Source organism: Tenrec ecaudatus, chromosome 8 (assembly GCF_050624435.1).
Source record: "Tenrec ecaudatus isolate mTenEca1 chromosome 8, mTenEca1.hap1, whole genome shotgun sequence".
In the NCBI taxonomy this organism is placed as follows: Eukaryota; Metazoa; Chordata; class Mammalia; order Afrosoricida; family Tenrecidae; genus Tenrec; species Tenrec ecaudatus.
The window spans coordinates 24,927,656-24,950,407 of NC_134537.1; the positions used below are offsets into that span (position 1 = coordinate 24,927,656).

The 22,752-nt window shown below is 48.6% G+C and overlaps 2 protein-coding genes across 6 annotated transcripts in view; one reads left to right on the forward strand and one right to left on the reverse strand.

Annotated features, from left to right (window-relative positions):
* MCF2L2 (MCF.2 cell line derived transforming sequence-like 2) overlaps positions 1-22,752 on the reverse strand; it is a 269,318-nt gene that overhangs the window by 76,999 nt on the left and 169,567 nt on the right. The gene's annotated exons all lie outside the window — the stretch shown is intronic.
* On the forward strand, positions 74-21,009 carry B3GNT5 (UDP-GlcNAc:betaGal beta-1,3-N-acetylglucosaminyltransferase 5). Of its 5 annotated transcripts, none has more exons than XM_075556103.1 (3): positions 74-262; positions 3,728-3,903; positions 16,307-21,009. In XM_075556103.1, exon 3 carries the CDS (start codon positions 16,594-16,596, stop codon positions 17,725-17,727), a length of 1,134 nt encoding a protein of 377 aa, XP_075412218.1. In that variant the 5' UTR covers positions 74-262; positions 3,728-3,903; positions 16,307-16,593; the 3' UTR covers positions 17,728-21,009. The 5 variants fall into 5 exon arrangements, with proteins under 5 accessions (XP_075412218.1, XP_075412220.1, XP_075412217.1 ...); XM_075556105.1 differs by having other exon boundaries at positions 3,728-3,829; XM_075556102.1 differs by lacking the exon at positions 74-262 and adding an exon at positions 308-1,239.

Consider the following 22,752-nt stretch of genomic DNA (forward strand, 5'->3'; position numbering starts at 1 on the left):
AGGGGTCCAGGAAACGCTCCTGAGAGCCGCTGCGGGGCAGGCTCGCCCCCCCCCCCCCCCGCGGAGCTCCAGCCCGAACCCGTCCCCACTCGACCCCCAGCTCGCCCTCTCCGGGTAAAGGGAGGCGCGACGGGGCGATGGCTGCTCAGTCTTCTCCCAAGATTTAAAGCCGGCGCGTTCGGCTCCCGAGGCCTTGGCTGGGATGCCAGGCAGCAAGGCCACCTCCCCGGTTTGGGAGCTTGAGGAGCAGGGCTGGGACTTGGTGAGTTGGCTTTCAGCTCCTTTTGCGATGAAGCTGGTCTCGGAGGTGAACGCCCTGCGCTGGGAAACGCGGCGGGGGGAGGAGGGCTCCCCACCCCGTCCACTCACTTTGTCCTGGACAAAAGAGCCGCGATGCTGCCTTGGTTTGCTGTAATTCCGTGTCTCCCTTTGTTTCGGATTCCTTCCCCGGACCTCAAGGTGTGCCCCTCCGGCCCGTGGACTTTTACAACTGGAGAGTCAGTGGCCTGCCCTAAAGGAATCTTGCCCTAAGGGACTTTGCTCTAACAAGGCAAATAAGGATTATCTGAGAATTGCAACTCTACCCCAATCCCCCTCCCGTCTAGGCCTAGGGGGTAACGGTTGCGCGTGTTCACGCGTTGTCCCCAAGGGAGACGACGCGTGCCTGCAGCGCCGTTGTCCGCGGGGAATTAATCCTAGGTGGTCGAGCGGACGAACGAAACCACACTCCGGGGCCCCGTCCCCTCGGGAGGGAGGCGGGAATGGAGGCCACCCTTCCGCATCGCTGACTGCGAGAAGTTGGAACCAACACGTTCTGCGGGAAAACCCGCCTGGAAGGGCTCCCTTGTGCCTCGGCCGGCTATTGGCCTCGGTCCCGCTCCCGCCCCTGCCCAGCCCGGTCGCGCGCCCAGAGCCGCGCCTTCTCGCCCCGGCTGCTCTGGGCGTCCCCTGGGCCCGCGCTGGGTCTTTGTGGGGTCGGGGTGGGGGGAAGTGAGCGCGCCCGGAGCAGCCCCTGCCCCCCCCCCCCCAGCCCCGGCTGGAATGCGCGCCGGCGCCCGGGAGGCGCGGCTGGAGCAGAGCCCGGAGCGCACGCGGCGCAGCGCTGCTGGCCGCGCGGCCAGGGCTGCTCGCCCCCCGCCCGGGCGGCCGGGGAAGCCGGACGCATCTCTCCGGAGTTCCTTTGTTCGCCAAGGCCTGCCTGCCGGCGCGGGCGCGGCGTAGCGGGGAGCCCCGATCCAGGTAAGTCTGGGGGGCTCGGGCGTGTGGGGCTCTGGGGCGAACGGAGAGCACTTTTCCAGCGGCCCCGGCTGGCTCCCCTGTGCGGGGACCGGGCTCTGGCGTGGCGGCCGCCGTGCCGAGATCGGCCCCGGGCGCGGGAGGCGCACGGCGCGCCCCGCGGGCCTCAGTTCCTGGCTGAGATCCCCGCGGGGAGAAAGCTGGTCTTGGCTTGGGAATGAGGAAACCACAAGGCTGGTGCAGGTCTCCTGGGGAAAAGGGCACAAGAACGTGGGCAGCGGGGAAACCGGGAAAGGACCTGGTGCTTAGCCGGGACCAGTGGGGTCTTTGCCACTTTTGTTTCCTGTGGCCTTTCAGAAGTTTACTTTGTATCCTGATGTGACAGGTAATTGCCTGTTCGGATACTATATAGGGAAAAAGTAGCAACTGTTAGTCTGACGCTGACTACCCATCAAACAACCCTGCAGCCGCTGAGTCAAATTCTGACTCATGCCCCCCCCAAAATGTAAGGTTTCTGAGGCTATAAACCTTTACAAGTCTGTGTGGGATGAGACAGCCTCATCTTACTCCAGGAGTGGCTGGTGGGTTTGAACTGCTGAGCTTGCAGTTCACAGCTCAGCCAGTAACCTATTATGGCACCAGGGCTCTTAAGTTTTTGCCCACTGTTGACATAGAACGGATCTGGATCGTGCTAAAGAACACATGTGGAACCATAGATGGCGGCGGGGTGGAGGTGGGGAGGTGGCAGAAGGGGGCTTGTAGCTCATCTATAGGACAATTCCATGATGAAAGTTCACCGGTCGACATGGATTTGCTCCTCTGTGCCTTTATTTTGGGAAACTCTCTTGGCCCCAGTGGGAGAAGGGAGAGTGACAGAGGTGAAATTGACCCAGAAAAGAATGGTTGAAAGTAGTTGTGTTACTACGAGGTGTCACCGGAAGGATCCCTCCCTGAACTTGCTGAAAGGATGAGTTGGTGAGTGGCAGCCAAGGTTGTGCCTTTTGGAAAGAAACTTACGGTGGGTTTTATGTTTTGTCACAAAGAGGAAGAACCTGCTTTTTTAGGGCCAACTCTTCCAAAGCTTTTAAAGTAAGACAAATTCAAAACCAGAAAGGCTTTTGCTGTATACACTTTAAAAAAGATGCCCCTATTTCCTGGTCCTTCTCCATCTCTCCCCACCCCTTGTTTCATAGGCACTCGGTGACTAGTCACTGAATACACCGAGGATGGAGACTCCCCGGGTAACACAAATCAATGGTGTAGTGCTCGGCTACTATCCAAGAGGTTGTCGGTTTAAACCCACCCAGGGGCTCCTGGGAAGACAGACTAGGCTGTTGGTTTCTGAAAGGTCCTAGGGGTATGCAAACCCTATGGGGAGGAGAAGCCAGGCAGGTTGTCACATTGGCCACAAAGAAAACTTAAGAGTGGCAAAGACTTTTCAAAGTAAAATGTATGACCTAGAGCCCTGGTGGCATAGTGGATTAGTGGTTGGGTTGCTAACCACAAGGTCAGCAGTTTGAAACTACCAGCCACTCCTGGAGAAAAAGGTGAGACTTTCTACTCCCTGCAAGAGTTAACAGTTTCAGAAACTGAAAGGGGCAGTTCTCTGTCCTACCGGGTCACTATAAGTCAAACTAGACTCTATGGCAGTGAGTTTAATCTTGGATCAAGTAAAAGCGCCACATTATAGTTCATTAAGTTGGAGATCAAATTTCCCTTTAAAAAAAAAACCTCACTTATTCAAAATGGCGAGGTTGTAATGCTCAAATATAGAACAGCTTGAATAATAGATAACTCATGGGTTTTGAAATGGGTCATCTTTTTAAGTGGGTCACTTTGGCACTTGGTAATTTTCAAATTGTCAAGGGTCAAGTTCTTTCCAAGGACCATCTGCACTAGAATCTAAGAAACAGGGCAATAGCTAGTGATTAGAAACTGGAAGAAATGGAGACAAAAATGGTCTTCTCTCCACATAACACAATGTTCCTTTCATTTCAGGAGTTTTATAGATGCTCAATCATTCTACAACTTAATGGTAGTGCTTTAACTGATTCAATTCATAATTTGCTGGGTCTTATAATCTTATACCTTTTTCATCTTCATTGAATGTTTATGAGAACCATATTATTCTTCTCTGTCAAGATAACTTATTCAAGATCATGTTCAATCAATTAAGATTGTTGTATTAGGTGCCATCAAGTTGGTTGACTCATAGTGAGCCCATCCCCAACTAAAACCCTAGTAAATGCCAGCCATCTACTGAATAAACCATCGTGGTAAAAAGCTAAAAAGGAAACTAGCACATATTGAACACCGCTTCTGAGCTGCATATTGTCACGAAATGATATGAAATGCTCCTCAGAACACTGTGGCACGTGGTTCCTCAGCTCATGTGATTTGGAAGAAGAGCTGGGCTATCAAACCTTTTGGTTCTCATTTTGAAAAGTGGTTTTTCCAGTCTCTCCCTTTGCCCCGCCTCTGTCATTTCCAGGACCCAGTTGGCACCAGAGTATTTTCTTCCCACTGGCAGAGGAGCTACACTTGAGACTTCCTCCGGAGTTTTCACTGCATCCTGCGTGTGGCCTGCTGCACAGTATGTGACGCGTAAATGCTCAATAAGTGGGAGTTGGATCATCACAAATGGTCACCAATGGAGACAAAAATACTGTATGTGCTACACACCCTTTTACTTGCTGGGCTCTGATGTAAAACTTAAATGAATGCCAACTTGTTGCTAATTGTGATGTGCACAACAGGACATTCGGACTACCATTGGACGATAGGCCACCCGATTGGCTCCGAGGTTGGGATCCAGTTTGCACATCATCCTTTGTCCTCAGCTCCCCTCTCTGTTCTGCTCACATCATCCTCGCTCAGTTCCTGGGTGTTCTTCACTTGAACTACAACTGCTTTCTATTAGGTGCTTCCAACAGTCCTGGGATGGTCTCTCCTGGACTGTCTTGCTCCTTGCTCCCTGCACCTGACCCTTTCAAACCAGCCTCCTGTCCCTCTTTCTTACTCTCTGAATTGTCATCTTCTCCTCTCCTCCCCAAACTGCACCCTCCTTCTCCCCATTATTCTAGGGGTCCTGCTTGTTATAGCGCCCTGATTTCCATCGCCCTCCCCCTCCACACACTCATCTTCTTCATGCAACACTGTTAGTCAGAGGGTTCCCAGCATCAGGTGGATGAACTGTATACTGATCGCACCTCCTTCAATCCCCCCGGCCCCCGACTAATTACATTTATAATGTATCTCCGTCAATTTTTTTTTTCTGAGACCAAGCCACCCCAAGAAATCTCAGGAATGTTTAAACAATCCTAGTTTGAGAACACATTGGTCTGTTAGGAACCCAGATAAAGCAGTCATTGTGTCTGAACATGACTAGCAGGGGTGGCAGGGGTGTGGCTGGGAGTGGTGGCGATTGTCAGCATGTTTAGACCATTTTAAAGGGTGTGTGTACATTTTAATAGTTTATTTATAGATGATAGTATTTGACTGTGTTTGGGGGCATACCTTGGTTCCCCTTTAACAAGGTTTAGGCTGATGGTTCTGGGCTGCTGGTTATGGTTTTTACAATGGATCAGCATTCTCATTGTCTCCATTCTGTGTGTTGTGTTTACATTGATCTAGGCTCCTCTCCTTGCCTTCTCTTCTTTGTTTTGGGGCAACTGTTGTCCAGTGGGTCTCAGGCAGTGCATTGTTTAAGGGAGCACACTACTTGTGAGGGATACTGTTTTTTACTAAGGTGATTTGGCTGAAAGGTACCTTGTAGAAACCGCTTTAATTCTAAGTTCAAACAGCATATGCTGGGGTGGCAGCTGCAGGGCCTCCTCACGTGTCTAGGAAGTCTGACTGATTTTAGAAATTTGAGTTTTATTCCACATGTTTCTTTCATTCTGTCCAGATCCTTCGCTCGTGCCTCTGGCCCCAAAGGCTGGTCAGTGGAGCTGGGCACCACCTAGTCCTTTTGGTGTTCCTGTGGATTGTTCTGTGGATAGCTTTCTTCTTTTATCCTTTGACTTCCTTTATTCTCTTTGGCTCCATTTGAGACTCGTAGTTGTATCTTAGATGGCTGCTTATCAGCTCTTAAGACTCTAGACATTACTCGTTAAACTTAGAGGTTTGTGTGTGTGTGTGTGTGAAGTATGATATGCCAATTGGGTATGTTGTTGCCCAAGATTATGGTCCCTAATCTTTTGTCCCAATACATCTACCCCGAGAGTGGTTTGGATCTGTCGAGAAAGCCTCCAGAGCTGTTGCCCCTATGTGGTTTATTGAAGATATATTTACAGAATACACAAGTGTGTAGATATGCCTACAGATACATATTCACGAGTATGCATTTAATCACATATACTTTTCTATACAAAGGAGTCCTGGTGGCATAGTGGTTACAAGTTGGGCTACTAACCGCAAGGTTGGCAGTTCAAAACCACCAGCCATTCCTTGGGTGCAAGATGGGGCTTTTTACTCTCGTAAAGAGTTAGTCTCAGAAACTCAGAAGGGCAGTTCTACCCTGTCTTTTAGGGCCGTTATATATCGGTGTTGTCTTGATGGCACTGAGTTTGGTTTTTTTGGTTTGCCTTTCCATACACATATATGCATCTGTATCTACCTACATATCCTCACAATATATTCGTATTGTTTTGACGCTGCAAATTTGTTATTTGTTACAGCATTTGCCCAAATGGCTCCTTTTCCTCGTGTGCTCCTTATTGTCTTCGTTCACTTTGTGCCAATTTCACTCATATTTGGGACTGCCTTTCCCATCACCAAAAGTGACTAGAAAGTGATTTCTTCCTTCCATTCCTGGTCATCAACAAGGAACTTGCTTCTATTCTTGTCTTCCCATAGGGAAACCAGGTGGCATTTGCCTTGTTCTTGATTGGCTTATCTCACACAGCACCAGCTCCTCCGGATTCATCCAGGATGTAAGATGTTTAGCACTCTTCTTAGTACTCTTTATAATTGCATATTATTCCATTGTATGTGTTGCAGCTTATCGATCATCAATTGATAGGCGCTGAAACGGTTTCCATGGTTTTGCATTTGTGACGGTTGCTCTAGTGAACACAGGTGTACACTGGTCTTGTGTCTCTAGGACATATACCTAAAGAAGGGGATTGCCCGATCATAGGCGTTTCTATTTCCAGCCCTTTGAATAAGTGACATACTGTTTTCTGTCGAGGCTGTACCATTTTACAATTGCACTGTTAATGTGTATGGTTTCCAGCTGCCTGCCCCCCAACTTCTTCAGCATTGATATTTTCTGGGTTTTTTAATCATGATCATTTCTGCAGGAGTGAGACGATATCTTATTGTAGTTTGGATTTGCATCTCTTTCCATATATTTGTTGTTTGCATGAATTTCTTCCTTGGAGAAGTGTCTGCATGTTCCATGCCTTTTTGGTTGTTGTTAATGGAATTGTGTTTTGCTGGTGTTGTTGCATCATTGAATTGTTCTGCATATTTTAGTGAATAGACTCATATCAGCGAGTTCTGTGAGTTCTTTTTTCACTCTCTTGGGCAAAGAAATAGGTGATCATAAGTATTTTCATATTTAGGAGGTCCCTGTTAGCATTTTTCAAATTTTGTTTGATAGATCCCGTATGGCGACAGTTGGGTTGCCTAGGTTTGACCCCAGGTTATTTTCCAGGAAGCTGATAGGGTCAGCTTTGACATTTAGGTCTTGATGCATTCTGAGGTAGTTTGAGGACATGGTGTGAGGCATGGATCCTGGATAATTTTCTACGCATATGGACATCCACTTTTGACAGCACCATTTGTAAAAGAGATTATTTCTTCCCCCATTGAATGGCCTCTGACCCTTGGATGAAGATAAAACGGCCCGCAGATGGGTTTATCTCGGAGTTCTCAATCCTCTTAATTGATCTGCATGCCCGTCACTGAACCAGAACCTGAACCTGGCTCCTCTGATTGCTGTGACAGTTGCAGGAAGGCCCCGCATGTTTTTGTTTGCTTTTCAGCAGTTTTGTTTGCTTTTCAGCATTGTTTTAGCTTTTGGGGGATGTCCCTTTTCCCATTCCATGTCAAATTGGATATTGAATTTTGATCATTTTATTAAAGCGTGTTGCTGGGCTGGATGGGGCTTGCACTGTATCTGAAGGTCACGCTGGGTGGTATTGACTTTTGCATAATGTTCTTTCTTCTATATTTGGGCATTTTCGTAGTTTTCTTTTAGTTTCTTGCCCATGGTGTCTTCCAAAATTTTGTTTTCCTTGTGGGAGCGGTAAATTATAAGCAGTAACATTTATTCTTACTGAGGGGGGAACGGATACTTTGGTTCATCCACGAAGCAGCCAAGTTGCGATGGAGCACAACTGACCTTGTTGCTATTTTATGAGCTGACGTTGCGTTTTTCTTCAAAACGTCCGGGTTGGCACATGTATGTTTTAACACTAGCTTTCCCGGGGCCACGTGTGTCTGTGTTATACAACTTCTTTACTTTTCTTTTATGGAATATTTGTATAAAACATCCTAACGGAATCAGATACTTAACATTTCCCTCGATTCTCCTTCCCATCCTGCCTTCCGCCCTCCATTGCGCTTTCTTTAATAAATCTCCTCTTGGGCCACTTCAGATCTCATTTTTCTAGGCCCTTCAGTCTTTGTGGAGCAAAGGCTCCAGTCATGAGATTCATTTTGTCTGCTGTCTGGTAAAGCAGTGTCCGGGCTACCGGAACCAAATAAGAAAAAGGAGGACGACTTAAGACTGAGGATTAGGAAATGGGTGTGGTCCTAAACTCAACCAATGCTGAGCAGAATGCACATGGTAGCTCAACATCAATTAGACAGAGGAGCAAATTCATTGCTTCCTTGGGCTGCTTCTTGGCCCTGGCTCCCGCTCTCCCGCTTCCTGACCTAGGGACGGGGAGAAAGGACTTAGGCGCCCAGGGAGGGACAGCACTGGGCAGTCTCTTCTGCACTGCCATGGGTTTGGGATTTAGGTGAGGCAGGACCCCTTGTACAATACGAGGGTGATCCTTCTCCCTGCTAGGCTTGAAGCGTCTACATGCGTGTGGGTCAGAAGCATGCCTGTGCCCAAGAAACCCTGCGTGTTCGCAGTGCCGGAGCGGCCCACAGGAGGAGTTGTTCCGGTGGACAAGAATAACAGACCCTCATGACTTGTATTGAGAAGAGCAAGCAGCCCCATCGCGCCTGACAGCTGTGCTGCTGGACCGAAGACCAAAGGCAAAGCTTGGAAAAGCAAACGTCTGAGACCTCCTGACATCTGCTTTCCATTTCATCTCTTATTTGTTGAAATTCTGCACCATGTAAACCAGTACTGGGCAGATCCTTAGCATCATTCAAGGAGCCCTGGTGATGTCATGAGCTACATGTTGAACTGCTAAGCGTAAGGTCAGCAGTTCAAAACCACCCGATAATTGCATGGGAAAGCAATGAGGCTTTCTACTCCCACCCATTTACCCAGAATTCTACGGGGTCTTGCTTTTGTTTTGGCTGCCAGCAAATGAGATGATAATTTCATTGTCTACCTGTGGATCCATCTAGATTATCAAACCCGCAGGGCACAATCCAGATAGACAGGGTTCCAGAAATCTCTTTACGAAGTGGCAAGCAGCATTCGGCGGGGGTGGGGTGTAAATAAAGAGTACAGAAATGAGCCTAATAACAAAGGCTCCCGTTGTTGTGCGGCCTTTTGTTTCAGGTGTGTGTGCAGGCAGGTCTTCTCTTTCTCTGTGAGCCAGGAGGGGCTGCCATGGCTAAGAATGCCCAGGCGCCCAGGCGCTGTGAGCGGGAGGGTGAGGGCACGTGCCAGGCAGCTGCCCAGTGGGAGCTTCCCATGGGGAAGGATGCTGTGGTGGCTTCTCCTGCCATCCCGACAGGTGCGAGGGCAGACAGAAGACAGGAGCGAGCCGGGTCCAGGCGACTGAGGTAGGAAGAGGAGGACACTGGTGTCCGATGCGAAGGCATTTGTGTCAGAAAGGTGAGGGGGGAGACAACAAAGATGAGATTCCTGGTGGATGGGGGCATTTGAGGCAAGAGTTTCTACATGCACCTGTAGAGGGCGAGGTAAAAGAGTGGGTGTGTTGGCATGGAAAATTCCGGAGGAAACACAGAGTGAAAACACAGAGACAGTGTTCTGGTGGGGAAGTTCTTCAGATGCTGGGAAAGGTAACATGCACAAAGTGGATATTTACACAGTGGGATGTGCTTTTCCTTATACTTGCAAATGCCGTACGCCTACCGAATCCAATTGAAAAATACCGTTTCCTTCACACATGACAGTCATGGCCAGAGGCCGTGGCCCAGAAACATCAGATGGAAACAAAAACATACATTTTATAGTGCCAGCCCACCCTGCTTTCTCTAATTAACTAACCTCAGCCTGCAGGTCTCGGGTTCCATGTTAATTTTGTGTGTGGAAGATGCCTACTCCTGTGGCGGCTCCCAGGACAAGGGGAATGATTGGGTCCCTGTCTGTTGTCTCTGATCTATGACAAAGACCGTGTTTGTCCTCTTTCCCAATGACCTCCCCCTCTTTAAATTTTCTGATGAAATAGTCCTTCAAAATAGTTCCCCTTTTCCCCGGAGTTTATGTCTCCCTCAGCCTCTGCTCATCGCTGCCCCACGAGAGCCCATAGGTGATGTGGGGCATCTCCACACCCCTAGCTCAACCCGGGATCTTTAATCCTCTTGAATGCCGGTCTTCGATCAGCAACTGGACTTTCTAACATCTTGTTTCTCGACCCCTTCCACTCAGCACAGAGCGAAAACCTGCGCCTGCTTCTAACTCAGGAAATCGAGTTTTCCTCCGTCAGTATTGTTTGAAATGAAGGTTCGCTCCACTTCCTCTTCGAGTTCTTCCTCCTCCTCTCCCTCCTCCTCCGGGTCCCCTAGGGCACTGCGGGGGTTTATCAAGCTTCTTTGTCCTTCCTCCCTCCCTCCTCACAGCTCCCTGGCCTTGCTCATGCCCTGGGTCGACACAGGCCCGGAGACACCTGGTCTCCTGGTCGCCAGGCCTGCTTCCCGCCTGGTGAAGATGGAGCAAGCCTACTGCCATTAACAACGAAACCAGACCGCCTGCCGCTTCCTGCTGCCCCTGCTCCCCACGAAGGCCACATCCCTGATCATCAGGATCACCCACACGCCGCCGCCAACCTCCCTGCTTTCAGATAGCCACCTGCTCGCCAATACGTTACCGGCGGGTGCCATTGAGTCGATTAGGACGCGTCGTGACCCGCTCCCCCCGCCCCCCCTCCGGTGGCAAAGCCGAGTTTTCGTGGCTGCACGTCTGCAGTGTTTTTCCTTCCCTGAAACAAAAATTACTCTTGCTCCTCTAGCCATGCACATGCTGTGCACCTGTGCTTCCCAGAACCCCCTGACTCCTCCCACCCGAAATGATCTCCCTTCTCCTAGGGACACTCCTCCCACGCCCGGAATCCATCTCACCCCATTTAATGCCGACACCCTGCTGTACCTTCGCAGGCAGGCAGTGCTGACTTGGTAGTTTTACGCTTGACTCCACCTAGTCTGTCGCCAAGCCTTGGAGGCTGGATGGAGACACCGTGTCGTCATGATTTCCGTCTGCCTCGTCTAAGTCAGTACTTGCCTGGGAATGTTCTCTGAGGTTACAGGCTGGGTGGGAACTCTGGAAACAGAGGTAAACTTCTCAATTCAAATGCAGACCCAGGCAGCTTAGCAAAATGTCAACACGTGGTTGGTTTAGAAGGAGCCCTGGTGGCACAGGGGGGATGCACTGGGCTGCTCATCGCTGGGGGGAAAGATGGGTAGTCCGCTTCCAAAATGATTAATGCCTTACTGGGACCCAGTGGGATTCTCCTGGGCTCCTAGAGCCACTGTGAGTCCGAAGAGGCCTACTGGCAGTGCGGTAGGTGGCTGGTTGATTTTGCAAATATTTTAGGTTCCCCAAAGTAACCTCTACAATGGAACCGGTTTTCCACAGGCCTGGACAGGAAATAGGAGTCATGATCATAGAGAACCGGATAGCCGGAGGCCCCAACGCTGGTTTTCTTCAGACACGATTTAATGAGCTCTTTTGTGAAGTAACAAAAAACCTTTACATCACTCAGAAAGACGGCTCCCAGACAGAAGAATATGTGGTCTGGGAGTCTCTCAGGGTTTTCCCTCTGCTGTTTCCACCCCTCCATTCTTCGGACCACTTCTACCCGTTAGGAACAAGGAATCCTGACGCCGCCGAGTCCCCTTCCCCACACCAGATGAAAGCAAGCGCCAAGCTGTGCTCCAACTAGTTGCTGATTTTCCACCGAGCAGCTCTTTGCATTGTTCTCTCCTGGGCGCTTTCCTGCTTTGCATTTTCAGCAGGCTGGGAGGCAGCTATCATTTTTTATTTCCCCTCAGCTGCATGGCATTGGGCTTAGCCACCATCTGCAGATTAAACCGCTAGACCAGAGTGAGGGGAAGATGGCCCCACTCGGGGACAGCCCTGGAGTTTCCAGTCTGTTGGCCAGTGGCTGAGTGGCAGGCACACAAAGAGCCCCGTGCCCACAGCGGCTGGGCGGAGGGTCTGCTGAGCTTGGCCTTCATTCCGGGATGGTTGTTTCCTAGAAGGCCGAGCCTCATCTTTCAGTAGCGCAGGCAGCCTGTGGGCTGATGGCCAATTCCTCTCTTGCTTTTGAATGGAAGTTCACAGATACTGTGCAGAACCACAGGAGTGAGCACCCAGGCCCCTTGGTTGGTGTGCCCAGCAGGAAAGCCAGCCCAGGTGCAGCATTGTTTCCTTGTAAGTGATGCATGCGGAAGGAGGGTGGGCACTTCTGCTTTTGTCTGGGAGAGACCTCCCGGTGACTGCGGTTGGATGGGGTGGGGGTATAATGTGAATCTTGTTGTAAGGGAGAAGCTGTTCCTCTTGGTTATAGCTGATGGAAACACTGCCCAAACAGTTCAAGCTGCCGAGGGTAGAGAAACTTCAGCCTCGCAACTTCCTGTGCCATCACCCACTGCCCTTGAGTAGATTCTGACTCAGCCCCACCTTAAGTCGGGGTTCTTACACTGGCCATCTTCTCGGAGCAGACAGCCTCATCTTTCTCCTGGGGAGCAGACGGTGGGTTTGAACCGCCGATGCTGAGGTTAGCAGCCCAACATCAAACGCACAGCACCACTCACGTGCTATACGGAACCCAAATACGTCATTTAGATTGTTGGGTTCATGTGAGATGGGTTGTCCCGTTTCCAGGAAAACAGTTTTGACTACGGAGGACAATTTAAAAAATAATAATATAGGAAAATAAACTAAACTGGTGATGTGTTGAGGAGAAGTCGGTAAAATTGATGCTACGGGGCCGGCAGCCACTGCACCCCAGCCTAAGGAGTCCTAGGCCCTGATTCTTCATGGAGGACTCGTGCGGTTGGTTAGGCGAGCCCACCCTTGGCTGTTGGAGGGGATGACAGTCGGATGTCCCCACCGTTTGGGCGTGGAGGTGTGAGTTCAACTGGCAGTGTGACACGGTGCCCAGAAAACGGGAAGCTGGTCTTTCCTGCGAGCCATCAGGCGTCAAAGGTTACTCTTCTGTTTCCTTCTTGAGGTCTGTTGGAGCGGGAAGGGCAGAATCGTTTCAAGAATCTTCCTTTAGTTCTGAAATACATTGGCTGTCTTAAAGATCTTCCATCTCAGCCTTCTGCTCCATCCGTGGAAGCCTGCAGCGGCTCCCTGGGGCAGAGTGGGATTTCCATCTGCATGCCTTGGTGAGCAACGGGGCACGACTGCGAGGAAGTGGTCTTCCTGAGTGAAAGCAAAGTGGAGGCAGATGCCATCCGCAGAAGCGGAGGTTTCCTGCACCTTCCTCGTCCTACTTAGCCAGAAACAATGGCTGGTCCAAGAGGGAAATGACAGATGCTGCCCCGCCTCCTTCCGACAACAGCATTTCTTACCTTTTGAACGGGGAAGACCATTACAAAGCACAACGAAACTTTACGGAGCACACACGTTGTGCTCTCAGTGCAGTCTGCTCTTCTGTAGTCTGTTATTTTCTTCCTTCTTAAAAATGCTGCTGGTGACTTCCGGCCGGAAGCGTGCAGTTTTAAAATCATACCCTAGAACAGCGGTTCTCAACTTGTGGGTTGCGATCCCTTTGGGGGTCGAACGACCCTTTCACAGGGGTCACCCGATTCATAACAGCAGCAAAATGACAGTGATGAAGCAGCAACGGAAATCATTTTCTGGTTGGGTGGTCACCACCACATGAGGAGCTGTATGAAGGCCCGAGGAAGGTTGAGAACCACTGCCCTAGAAGGTAAAGCGGTACCTGGGGTGATGAACTGTAGACACCGTCTTGGTGGGGCTTGGCTCTAATCTCTGGCCTTCTTGATGTTTTTGCATGTCTGGCCTTGGTGTGACCCCAGCGAGTGAGAATTACAGGTGGGCCGGAGCCCTGAGGTGGGAAGGAGGCTCCACAGCCACGTGGGCACACTGTCCGTGTCTACCTGGCCTTACGTCTAGGCCAGTGTGTTTGTGTATGTGTCTTGGTGGGATTTGAAGACAGGGTCTCTGGGCATAAAACCAAGACCTTTGTTTGCCCTGGGGCTTGTGATGTGGGCTCGGCTCTCACACCCGTCTGGACTATGTGCACCCTGCTGACGGTGAGGGTGTCGTGTTGCCCCTTTCTGGTGTCTAGATAGCTCTGGAGACGGCTGTGTCGGTGGTGCCTGGTGTTTTCCTTGTGCACACTGGGCGGGGTCTGAGGAAGGTGGCTGCTCCTAGCTTCTCTGGGGGAAGAAATGGAAGCCTCATTTGAGGTGGCATCTGGCTGGGCATATCCTCTCCCCGCCCAGTCCTCCCCGAGTGACTACCCTGAGAATGGTCTTTTACCCTCACAGTGGGCAAACGCGTACTGTGCTGACCGAGGTGCTGAGAGTTTACCTATGGCGTCTTGCCTCCCATTCAAGTCCACATTTCAGTTCAGGGAGGCAGTTAAATAAAGGCTCAGAGATGGGCATCGAAGGTGCTAATGGCAGTACTAATGAGAAACATGCTTGGGTGGGGTTGGAGTGACCCCAACACTGACTTCTTAGGGGAGGGTGCCTGTTGAACTTAGGGTGAGAAATTGGGAGACAGAGGAGGCTGCAGTGGATACAGGGCTGTGCTTTCCACCAAAAAACCCCCAAAAATTGGTTTTATCAAACGATGTAATGGAGCCCCTAAGAAAGCAGACCCCACAGGGTCCTGTCTACCTCTCTCAATCACGGCACGGGCCTCACCTGCCACTAGGCAGAGAGGAAAAAGCTCAGCTAGCCCCGCATTCAGATCGGAGTTTTAATTTTGGAGGTGGGTGGGTGGCTGATTTGGTCAGCTATGCTAGTTCCTGGGAGACGGGTTGATGGTGCCGGGGTGAAGAGAGACCGAGAGGAAGCAAGAAGCGATCCACAGCTGGGTTGGGGCCTCAGGGCGAGGCAGTGTTTGAGACTTCTAGTTGAGAGGCACAAAGTGCCATCAGGCACGGCTACAGTCAACAGGGAAATAGCGGATTGGGGGACCGAGTCATATGGAGATTTCCGTGTGCTAGGTAATCCACTGTCTATCTCTGAGTACACATCTATGTATGTTTCCTCTTATTATGTGTGAGGATTTCCAAGGCATCATCCCAGGTCTTCAGGTTTCTAGTTTAGAATCCTGTACGATTCAGCATCACAAGGAGTGGAGTCGTATGTGACTGAGGCCTGACTGCTGTCCAAATGGCCCGACCACAAATATAGTCTTTGCTGGCTGCTGCGTCCCGGCTTTGGATAGGTGACATCTGAGACGCTTGTCACAGATATAGATCAGAAGCTTATGATAAAGGTTATAGCTGGAGAGTTCGTTTTTCACTCCAGACTACTCTTACTTTCCACTCCAAACAAACTCTTCTGCATTAGCCCTGAGCTCTCCAACTCGTCCTCTCCCACGCCCTGTGGTCTCCCATCCACTACGGCCTCCCCGATGCATGTGGGGGCGGTATCCTGCACACTTCAAGTAAGTGGGGCGATCTCATATTGAGCTTGCTGTGCCTGGCTGAATTCACTGAGCCTGATGTTTTCAAAGTTCCATCCGGGACCTTTATGTCCCTTTTGCATTATGTCTTTGCAGAAGCATATCTCAACGCCTTGGTTTTGAACTTTGACTTAAAAAAAAATCTTATGCCAGAGGCAGATTTTAATACTTAATTTTTTTCCAATTGCCATGAGCTTTCTTTCATCTTGATCTATGCACCAAACCCAACCCTAATGGGCAGTTTCCTGTGGGTTTCCGAGATGTTATCGTTATGGGAGCAGGTGGCTTCCGCTGTCTCCCGTGGAGTGGCTGGTGGGTCTGAACCATCAACTCCTCTGCACTGCCAGATCCTTAGCCCATGGTGCCACCAGGGCTCCTTGAACTAGATGAGGAGGGCTTCAGAAAGGTCATGGGAAGATTCCGTTATCCCTTACTTCCATCTTCTCACCAACTCTCCGAAGTACTCCTGCATAGCTACTTTCTTTTTTTTTTCCCCTCCCCCACTGCCAGCATAGCTACTTTCATGCGGACTAGCTCCAAGCCAAACGTGTCCATGGATAGGTCCATCTGAAGACGATGATCCATGGACGTATACGGTGATCGCTCCTGTGCAGCACCTGCCCTATGATTTTATTGTTCTAGAATTAGGCCGAGAGGGGAAAAGACACTGTGTATTCTTAATGGGATGCCAGCATAGACAGGATGGAGTAGTTCTGTCACCTTGCCTTTGGCGTAGTGGTTAAGCAATGGGCTGCTAACTGCAAGGCCAGCAGTTCAGAACCACCAGCCTCTCTGAGGGAGTCAGACTAGGCTTTCTACTCCCGTAAAGAGTTAGAGTCTTAACCTCACAGGGGCAATTCTACCCCGCTCTGTAGGGTCGCTATGGGTCAGCATTGACCCCAGAGTAATAGTATGTTTCCTTAAACATGTAGGCAGCGGTCTGTATCTGATAAGTACCAATCGCCTATTTGTCCAGGTCACTCGGGGTACGTCTGGCTTTTCAAGGATTTAAAAACGGTTTGTTTCTTTGGGGGAAACTAACCCATGGCTTTCATTTTTTTCTCTTTCTGACTTCAGTAAGTCTCCGCTGGCGTTTCGGCCGGAGGCAGGCAGGACGGGTGCATGAGGCTGATTGCCGGACTCCAGGAAGAACGCCGGTGTGGAGGAACCTGGATGTGCCCGGGGTGACGCTCCACGCCGTGTTCCCGCACTTGTGCATTAAGACACTCCTCTTCCCATGTTAATGACCAGTGTGTCTTACCATGGACATCTGTTCCAAAGAACAGCCAGCTCTGTGGTTTCAGAGAGGCCGGTGCCCCTGTAGAACTGGTCCTAAGTAAGAGGAGACCCAAACGGACTCCAGGATGTTTGCTAGTAACAGGAGAGTCAAGAAATGGCAGTTTGTTCAGATATTTGCCACGTGTTTTATACTAAGCCTCATGGTTTATTGGAGCCCACTTGATAATCCCGTCTTGAGCCACATGAAGTCCTACTCGTATAGATACCTCATCAACAGTTACGACTTTGTCACCAACTCCCTGTCTGTGAACCGCAGCTCGGAGGATGCCCGTAGCTTCCAGTACTTGATTAACCACGAGGACAAGTGTCAAGGGCAGGACGTCCTCCTCTTGCTGTTTGTTAAGACATCGCCCGCGAACCATAAACGCCGCTTAGCCATCAGGAAAACGTGGGGCAATGAGGAGTACGCTCGCTCTCAGCTGAATGCCAACATCAAAACCCTGTTTGCCCTGGGGGTGCCCCCTAATCCACTGGAGAGAGACGAACTGCAAAGAGAACTGATTTGGGAAGATAAACTATACAGTGATCTCATCCAGCAAGACTTTGCCGATTCCTTCTACAACCTGACCGTGAAGTTACTTCTGCAGTTCAGTTGGGCAAACACATTCTGTCCACAGGCCAGATTCTTCATGACTGCCGATGATGACATATTTATCCACATGCCCAACCTGATTGAGTACCTTCAAGGTTTAGCCCAAATTGGCGTTCAGGACTTTTGGATTGGTCGTGTCCATCGAGCCGCCCCTCCCATTCGAGACAAAAGGAGCAAATACTATGTCCCCTATGAAATGTACCAGTGGCCGGCCTACCCCGACTACACGGCTGGTGCTGCCTATGTGATTTCCAGGGACGTGGCCGCCAGGGTCTACGAGGCTTCGCAGACGCTCAACTCGAGTCTGTATATAGATGATGTGTTCATGGGCCTCTGTGCCAATAAAATGGGGATCGCACCCCAATACCATGTGTTCTTTTCTGGGGAAGGGAAAACTCCCTATCACCCGTGCATCTATGATAAAATGATGACGTCCCACGGACATGTACAAGACCTCCAGGAACTTTGGAAGGACGCCACAGATCCTAAAGTCAAGACGATTTCAAAGGGTTTTTGGGGTGAACTATACTGTCGAGTCATTAAGATCGCGCTCCTTTGCAAACTGCACTATATGAACACCTACCCTTGCAGCGCTGCGTTTGTCTAACGGTACTTGACCGTGGTCTGTTTTCACTGTCACTGAGCCAAACCCGATGGGAACACTGGGAAATGTGTGTCTGTGTCTGAAGTAAGATGCCTATGGAAGCCAATGAAATATTTTGGAAGCCTTGTCGCTCAGAAGGTTTCTTTGAGTCCAGGAGCCAATCCAAGTAACTTTCTTACTTTGTGGCCTAGATTCATTCCAAGGAGTCTGTATTTCGAAAAGGTTTATATTTTTCATGAAAAGCAACAATAAAGGGATGTTCCGGTCCTCACTTAATGCCAATGTGCATCTGTGGTGTTAGACAGCTGCGTTGGGGAAGTACCAGGTGGAATGTATAGTGTAGTACATTTCAGAGAAACGATGTCTTGTTGGACCAGGTATGCAAGCTAACTTCTATTAAAGGGTGCTAGGGATAGGAGTGTTAGCATGGGAGAAAGTACATGAATCTGCTAAAAGAATAACTCTTATTATTAAGAGGAGATTCAGAAATGTGTATGCATTTTATTACCAACAGCCAAGTCATTTATGTTGTCGCGTCCATGTAGCTCTCATACCGAGATAGTGTTGGAGTTGTTGACATTTGTATATGTATTCTTTTTTCAAAGTTCAGTGGCAAATGTCATTAACTCTGCCTTAATTGGGTGTCTGTATGGCTTTTTTTTGTATATTAGAAGATGATACAGAATTTGATGGTTTGTTACCTATTACACCCTTCCCTTGGGAGAAATCAGTGTTAATTAAGATAAGTTGATTTTAACTTAGTGCATTTTCAACTGGTTTTTAAATGTCCAAAATTGGTCCATGTTTAGGGTAATTATTTCCGGTTCAGTTTACATATTAAAATATCATGGTAAAGGCTTTGAAAGAAAAGACCACTTTAAAAACTGCTTTTTCTACACCATAAGAGAAAAAAATTCTTTGTGCCTAAATCATTGTAAGGATTACTAACAGTAGCTCAGCCACCCCAGCAAGGCCTCATAAACTCTAATACTTTGTTCCAGGTTCCGATTCTTTTCACTGAGAGCATTAAGTTCAAATTCAAAGCCACAGTGTCTTTCTAAGAGCCACCCTTTCCTCAAAATAACCACTAATAGGGGACCTTCAACTTTCAAATATTTTCGAGAAAGAAGGAGAATGCTAGGGAGACGAGAGTCACCAGAATGAGACCCTCAGTGTTTGTCAAACGACAGACACGCACACTCCCAAGAGAGGGGGCTGGGGTCTAAGGAGTAAGTCGTGCTTGATAAAAACATGGCCCGGAGCAAAGAACCCTGCCTCCCTGTAAGAAAGAATTGCTGTTCAGAGGATGGGAGAAAGGCCGTCTGGTGCGAAAGGGGGCTGAGCCGCAGAAGGGCCTGCTCCCTGTTTCATAAGATGGTGTCCGAAGCAGGCAAAACCCAACGGAACGCTCAGTCTTCCCAGCTGGGACATGACATTTATAATGTTTGCAGACTTTTTTTTTGGGGGGGGGGGGCGGGTAATTGTCATTAATTCAATTTTGATTTTGGAAAACGAGGCTTGTTGACGTTGTTTCAGGTCCTTTAGTATGGTTTTACCCGTATCAGAACAACGGTGGCAAAGGCGCCACGTGGCGGTCACTTTCAAGAGTGAGTTCGGGAAGTCTTGAGCATTACCATTCAAAATGTTAGGGCCCGTTTTAAACACTGTAGCGAGTCAAAGAACATTCTGGTCAAGGCACAACTTAAATCAGTTTTTCCTGGCCGATCCTCAGGAGTCTTGGTGGCACAGGAGCTTAACAGCTGAACTGCTTAACCCAAAGGTCAGCTGTTTGGGCCTCCTCCCAGCCACTCCACGGGAGAAGCATACAGCTGTGCGCTCCTGCGAAGATCTAAAGCCTTGGAAGCCCGTGTCTTTGGTCACTGTGAATCACATGGCCTGAATGGCATTGGGTGTACGTGTAGTGGATCCGTAAAGAACCCCTTTCCTTGCCATAGCCACCCTGTGTTTCTATCCTGGAGCCTCTTCAAAATTGCCGATGGTTGAAAACATCCCGAGTCTGTGTAGCTGTGGAAATGATCCTGTTTACAGCTGAGCTTTCATGAAGCCATTATTTATTTGCTGAAAGCAGTCGCCTAAACTGTGTTCGCCTTTTTATTTTTTGCTTAGACTAGAATGGAACAGGTTCAAATGCCAAGGAATATGAAGGCGCTTCCTTTTCTTTTAAGAGGAAGGTGCTAGATGCTTCCTTAACTAGACTTAAAAGTATTGAGAGTATTATTGATGAATGGATTCGAACCTTTTAAAAAGGAAAGGAAAATAACATCACTTTGGTGCTCCAACGAAGGCGTCTTAAAATGTCAGAGGAGAAAAATAAATGAATCAAACGACCAGCCTGGATGTTCCCTTGCATAGACAGGCGGTAGATGTCCACAGTGTTATTGCTAAAAACACTTTATCTCTGGGTTGGCTTGTAGCTTCTCTTCCCCATTACTAATTTTGTACACATACCAAAAAAGTTAAATATGTATCATCGGAGTTTTGATGCAGTATGGCAAAAGGATTATGGGGATATAAAAGAATAAATACGATTTCCAATAAACGACTCAAGCATGGCTGACGGGTGTGTATTTTGGCTGACGGGTGTGTATTTTCACGGAGATTTGTAAACCCTTATGGCAACACCAGTCTTTAGAATGAACTTGCTTTGTTTAATGTCGAGAGGTGTGGGTTTTGTGGTTGAGTCTTATTCCTGTTCAGACTTGTTGCTGCCCCCAGGGGAGAGAGGATCACTGTAGCCTCTGCTTTGTGGAGTCTTTGAAAAGGTCCTTTGTTTGTGAAGTGACCTGTGCCTTAATGACTTATACCTGGATGCCTGGGGGGTGGGGGAGTGGAGGGGAGGGTGCTCTCCTAAGTGTTCAGGAAGGCATGAAATAACCTACAGCCAGAGAGACTCAAGAAGATGCCATTCCAAAAAAGATCCTATTTTTCTCCATTGTCATATTATGGATTTTCCAAATGTAGATTCAAAGTTAGTCTCATGTCTGCTTTGTCCAGAGTTGCATTGTCATCTGTTTTTTTTTTTTTACCCGATTCTTGTTCATTTCTTAATACGGTATACAGTCTGAGTTTATCTACCTATTTACCTGTTTGTTTGCTTAAAAACTTCAGTTGAATTACTACTTGGTTGTAGTAGAACTTTAGATGTTTGTCCTTGTCTTTAAAAGAACTAATGAACTTGGTTTTTGAGGATTTTAAATGGACAGGATCGCTGCAATGTGGATGGGGCTGGAGAAGTCTTGAGACACAGGGATTTATTTGTGATATTCAGGCTGCATTAATAACAAGAGAGCGGTGCCTGATCTGCAGCTTCCTTAGGTTAGCACTTTGCTTTGCTCTAGACCTCAAAGCATCAAATCTAAATTCAACCTGGTACTCAAGGCTCAACACAATCTTTCATTCACCCCTATAGCAATTTCCCGCTGCCACTCTTAACCATACAAATCTCACTCCTACCTTGTGCAAGTCGATCTTGATGGTCAGGAACACTGTGCATTCCTACACCTTTTGAAATCTGGACAATCCATCCCTGGTTCTGTTCCTCCTGCCCTCCTCCACAATAGTCAATCACATTTATTGTTTATTAGCTGTGGTTTGGGCCAGTAAATCAATGTCTATGTGAATTGAGAATGAAAGATTGATTTATCACAGAGGCAGAGGCTGTTGAAGCTGGCAAGTTCCAGGTCCATGAGTCAGACATCAGGTAAGGCTTCTCCTGGCTTACTTCGCTCTAGGAGCTGAAGAACCCAACATGGGATAGTCAGATAGTGGGATCCTGGCTCCCAGACTGCAGAGATTAACAAATCCCAAGATTAGCTTGCAGGATGGCAGAGCACTGTCCCAAGACCAAAGAACTGTAAGTCAAATGCTAGACAGAATAGAGGATCTGTATGCAGAAAAAGCCAGAGAGCTTTGCCAGAATATAGATACTGGATGCAGGCTACAACTTCAGAAAAACACCCTTTCAACCAATTGGCTGCTCGGCTGCTCTCATCACAGGGGAAGACTCCATCATTGGATAACTTCCAAACTACATCATAACTGCCAACCCCACTGATAACCATGGCCTAGACAGCTGACACCACATTAACCATCCCAGCCCAAGGCTTGTCAATTTGGCGTCTGTACATATCTCCTTATACTGTAAACAATCTCCAAATAAAGATAATTATAAAGCCATGTTTGTGTCTAGCTAGATACAATATATGTACAACCCAAAGCACTAGCCCCATTTTCATCTTGTATTCTATAAGCGAAGAATATCAAATGTATTGGATGCACACCTACAAGGACTAAGTACTCATACCACTTACAGATCCTGATTCCACAACTAGTCACATGGCCATAGCTCGTATTTAGAGCTACCTTCTTCGACCGCCCATTCTGTACTCTCTGCCCTCAGCAAGCACCTTACCCTGGTCGTGGTCCTTGGTCTGGTGAGTGACCCGTACCTTTATTCCTGAAGGGTTTCAGTTACTAGTAGTCATGTCAACATTGAGTTATTGGGAGTTTTCCATTGCCTTTCATCACAAGGCATGGTAGTAATAAAAGGTGTCCTCCCGTGTCGCCTCTTGCCAAAATAATCTTTATTTCATTTATGCGGTATTAATCCTATGTCCCCCTGATAATAAGGATCAGTCAGACCACACAGTACAATGACTCCTTCCTTTGCCTGTTGATCCAGAGGCATGAGCGACCCAAAGTAGCCAGGTGGCATTCCTAACTCCCCATTCAATGGAAACCGTATTTTGCCATGGGGTGGGGTGGGGGTGGGGGTGGCGGAGTATTCCTCCTTTGGGAGCTAAGTCCTCCAGGCCTGCGGAGCATAGAGTGGCTTAGTCATTAGGAGGAATAGTAAGTGGTGACCTTCCCACCTCTACCCCTTGGATCCTTGGCACATACATTCTGATGATTAGAGAAACATCATATATTGGATGCTGGGTTTGAGCATATGAGAATAAGTGAAAAGTCACAAAATCACAGAAACCTTAATTAAACAAATATATTAAA

Coding starts and splice junctions, on each gene's coding strand:
- B3GNT5 (XM_075556103.1), top strand. CDS start 16,594: ATGTTTGCTAGTAACAGGAGAGTCAAGAAATGGCAGTTTGTTCAGATA.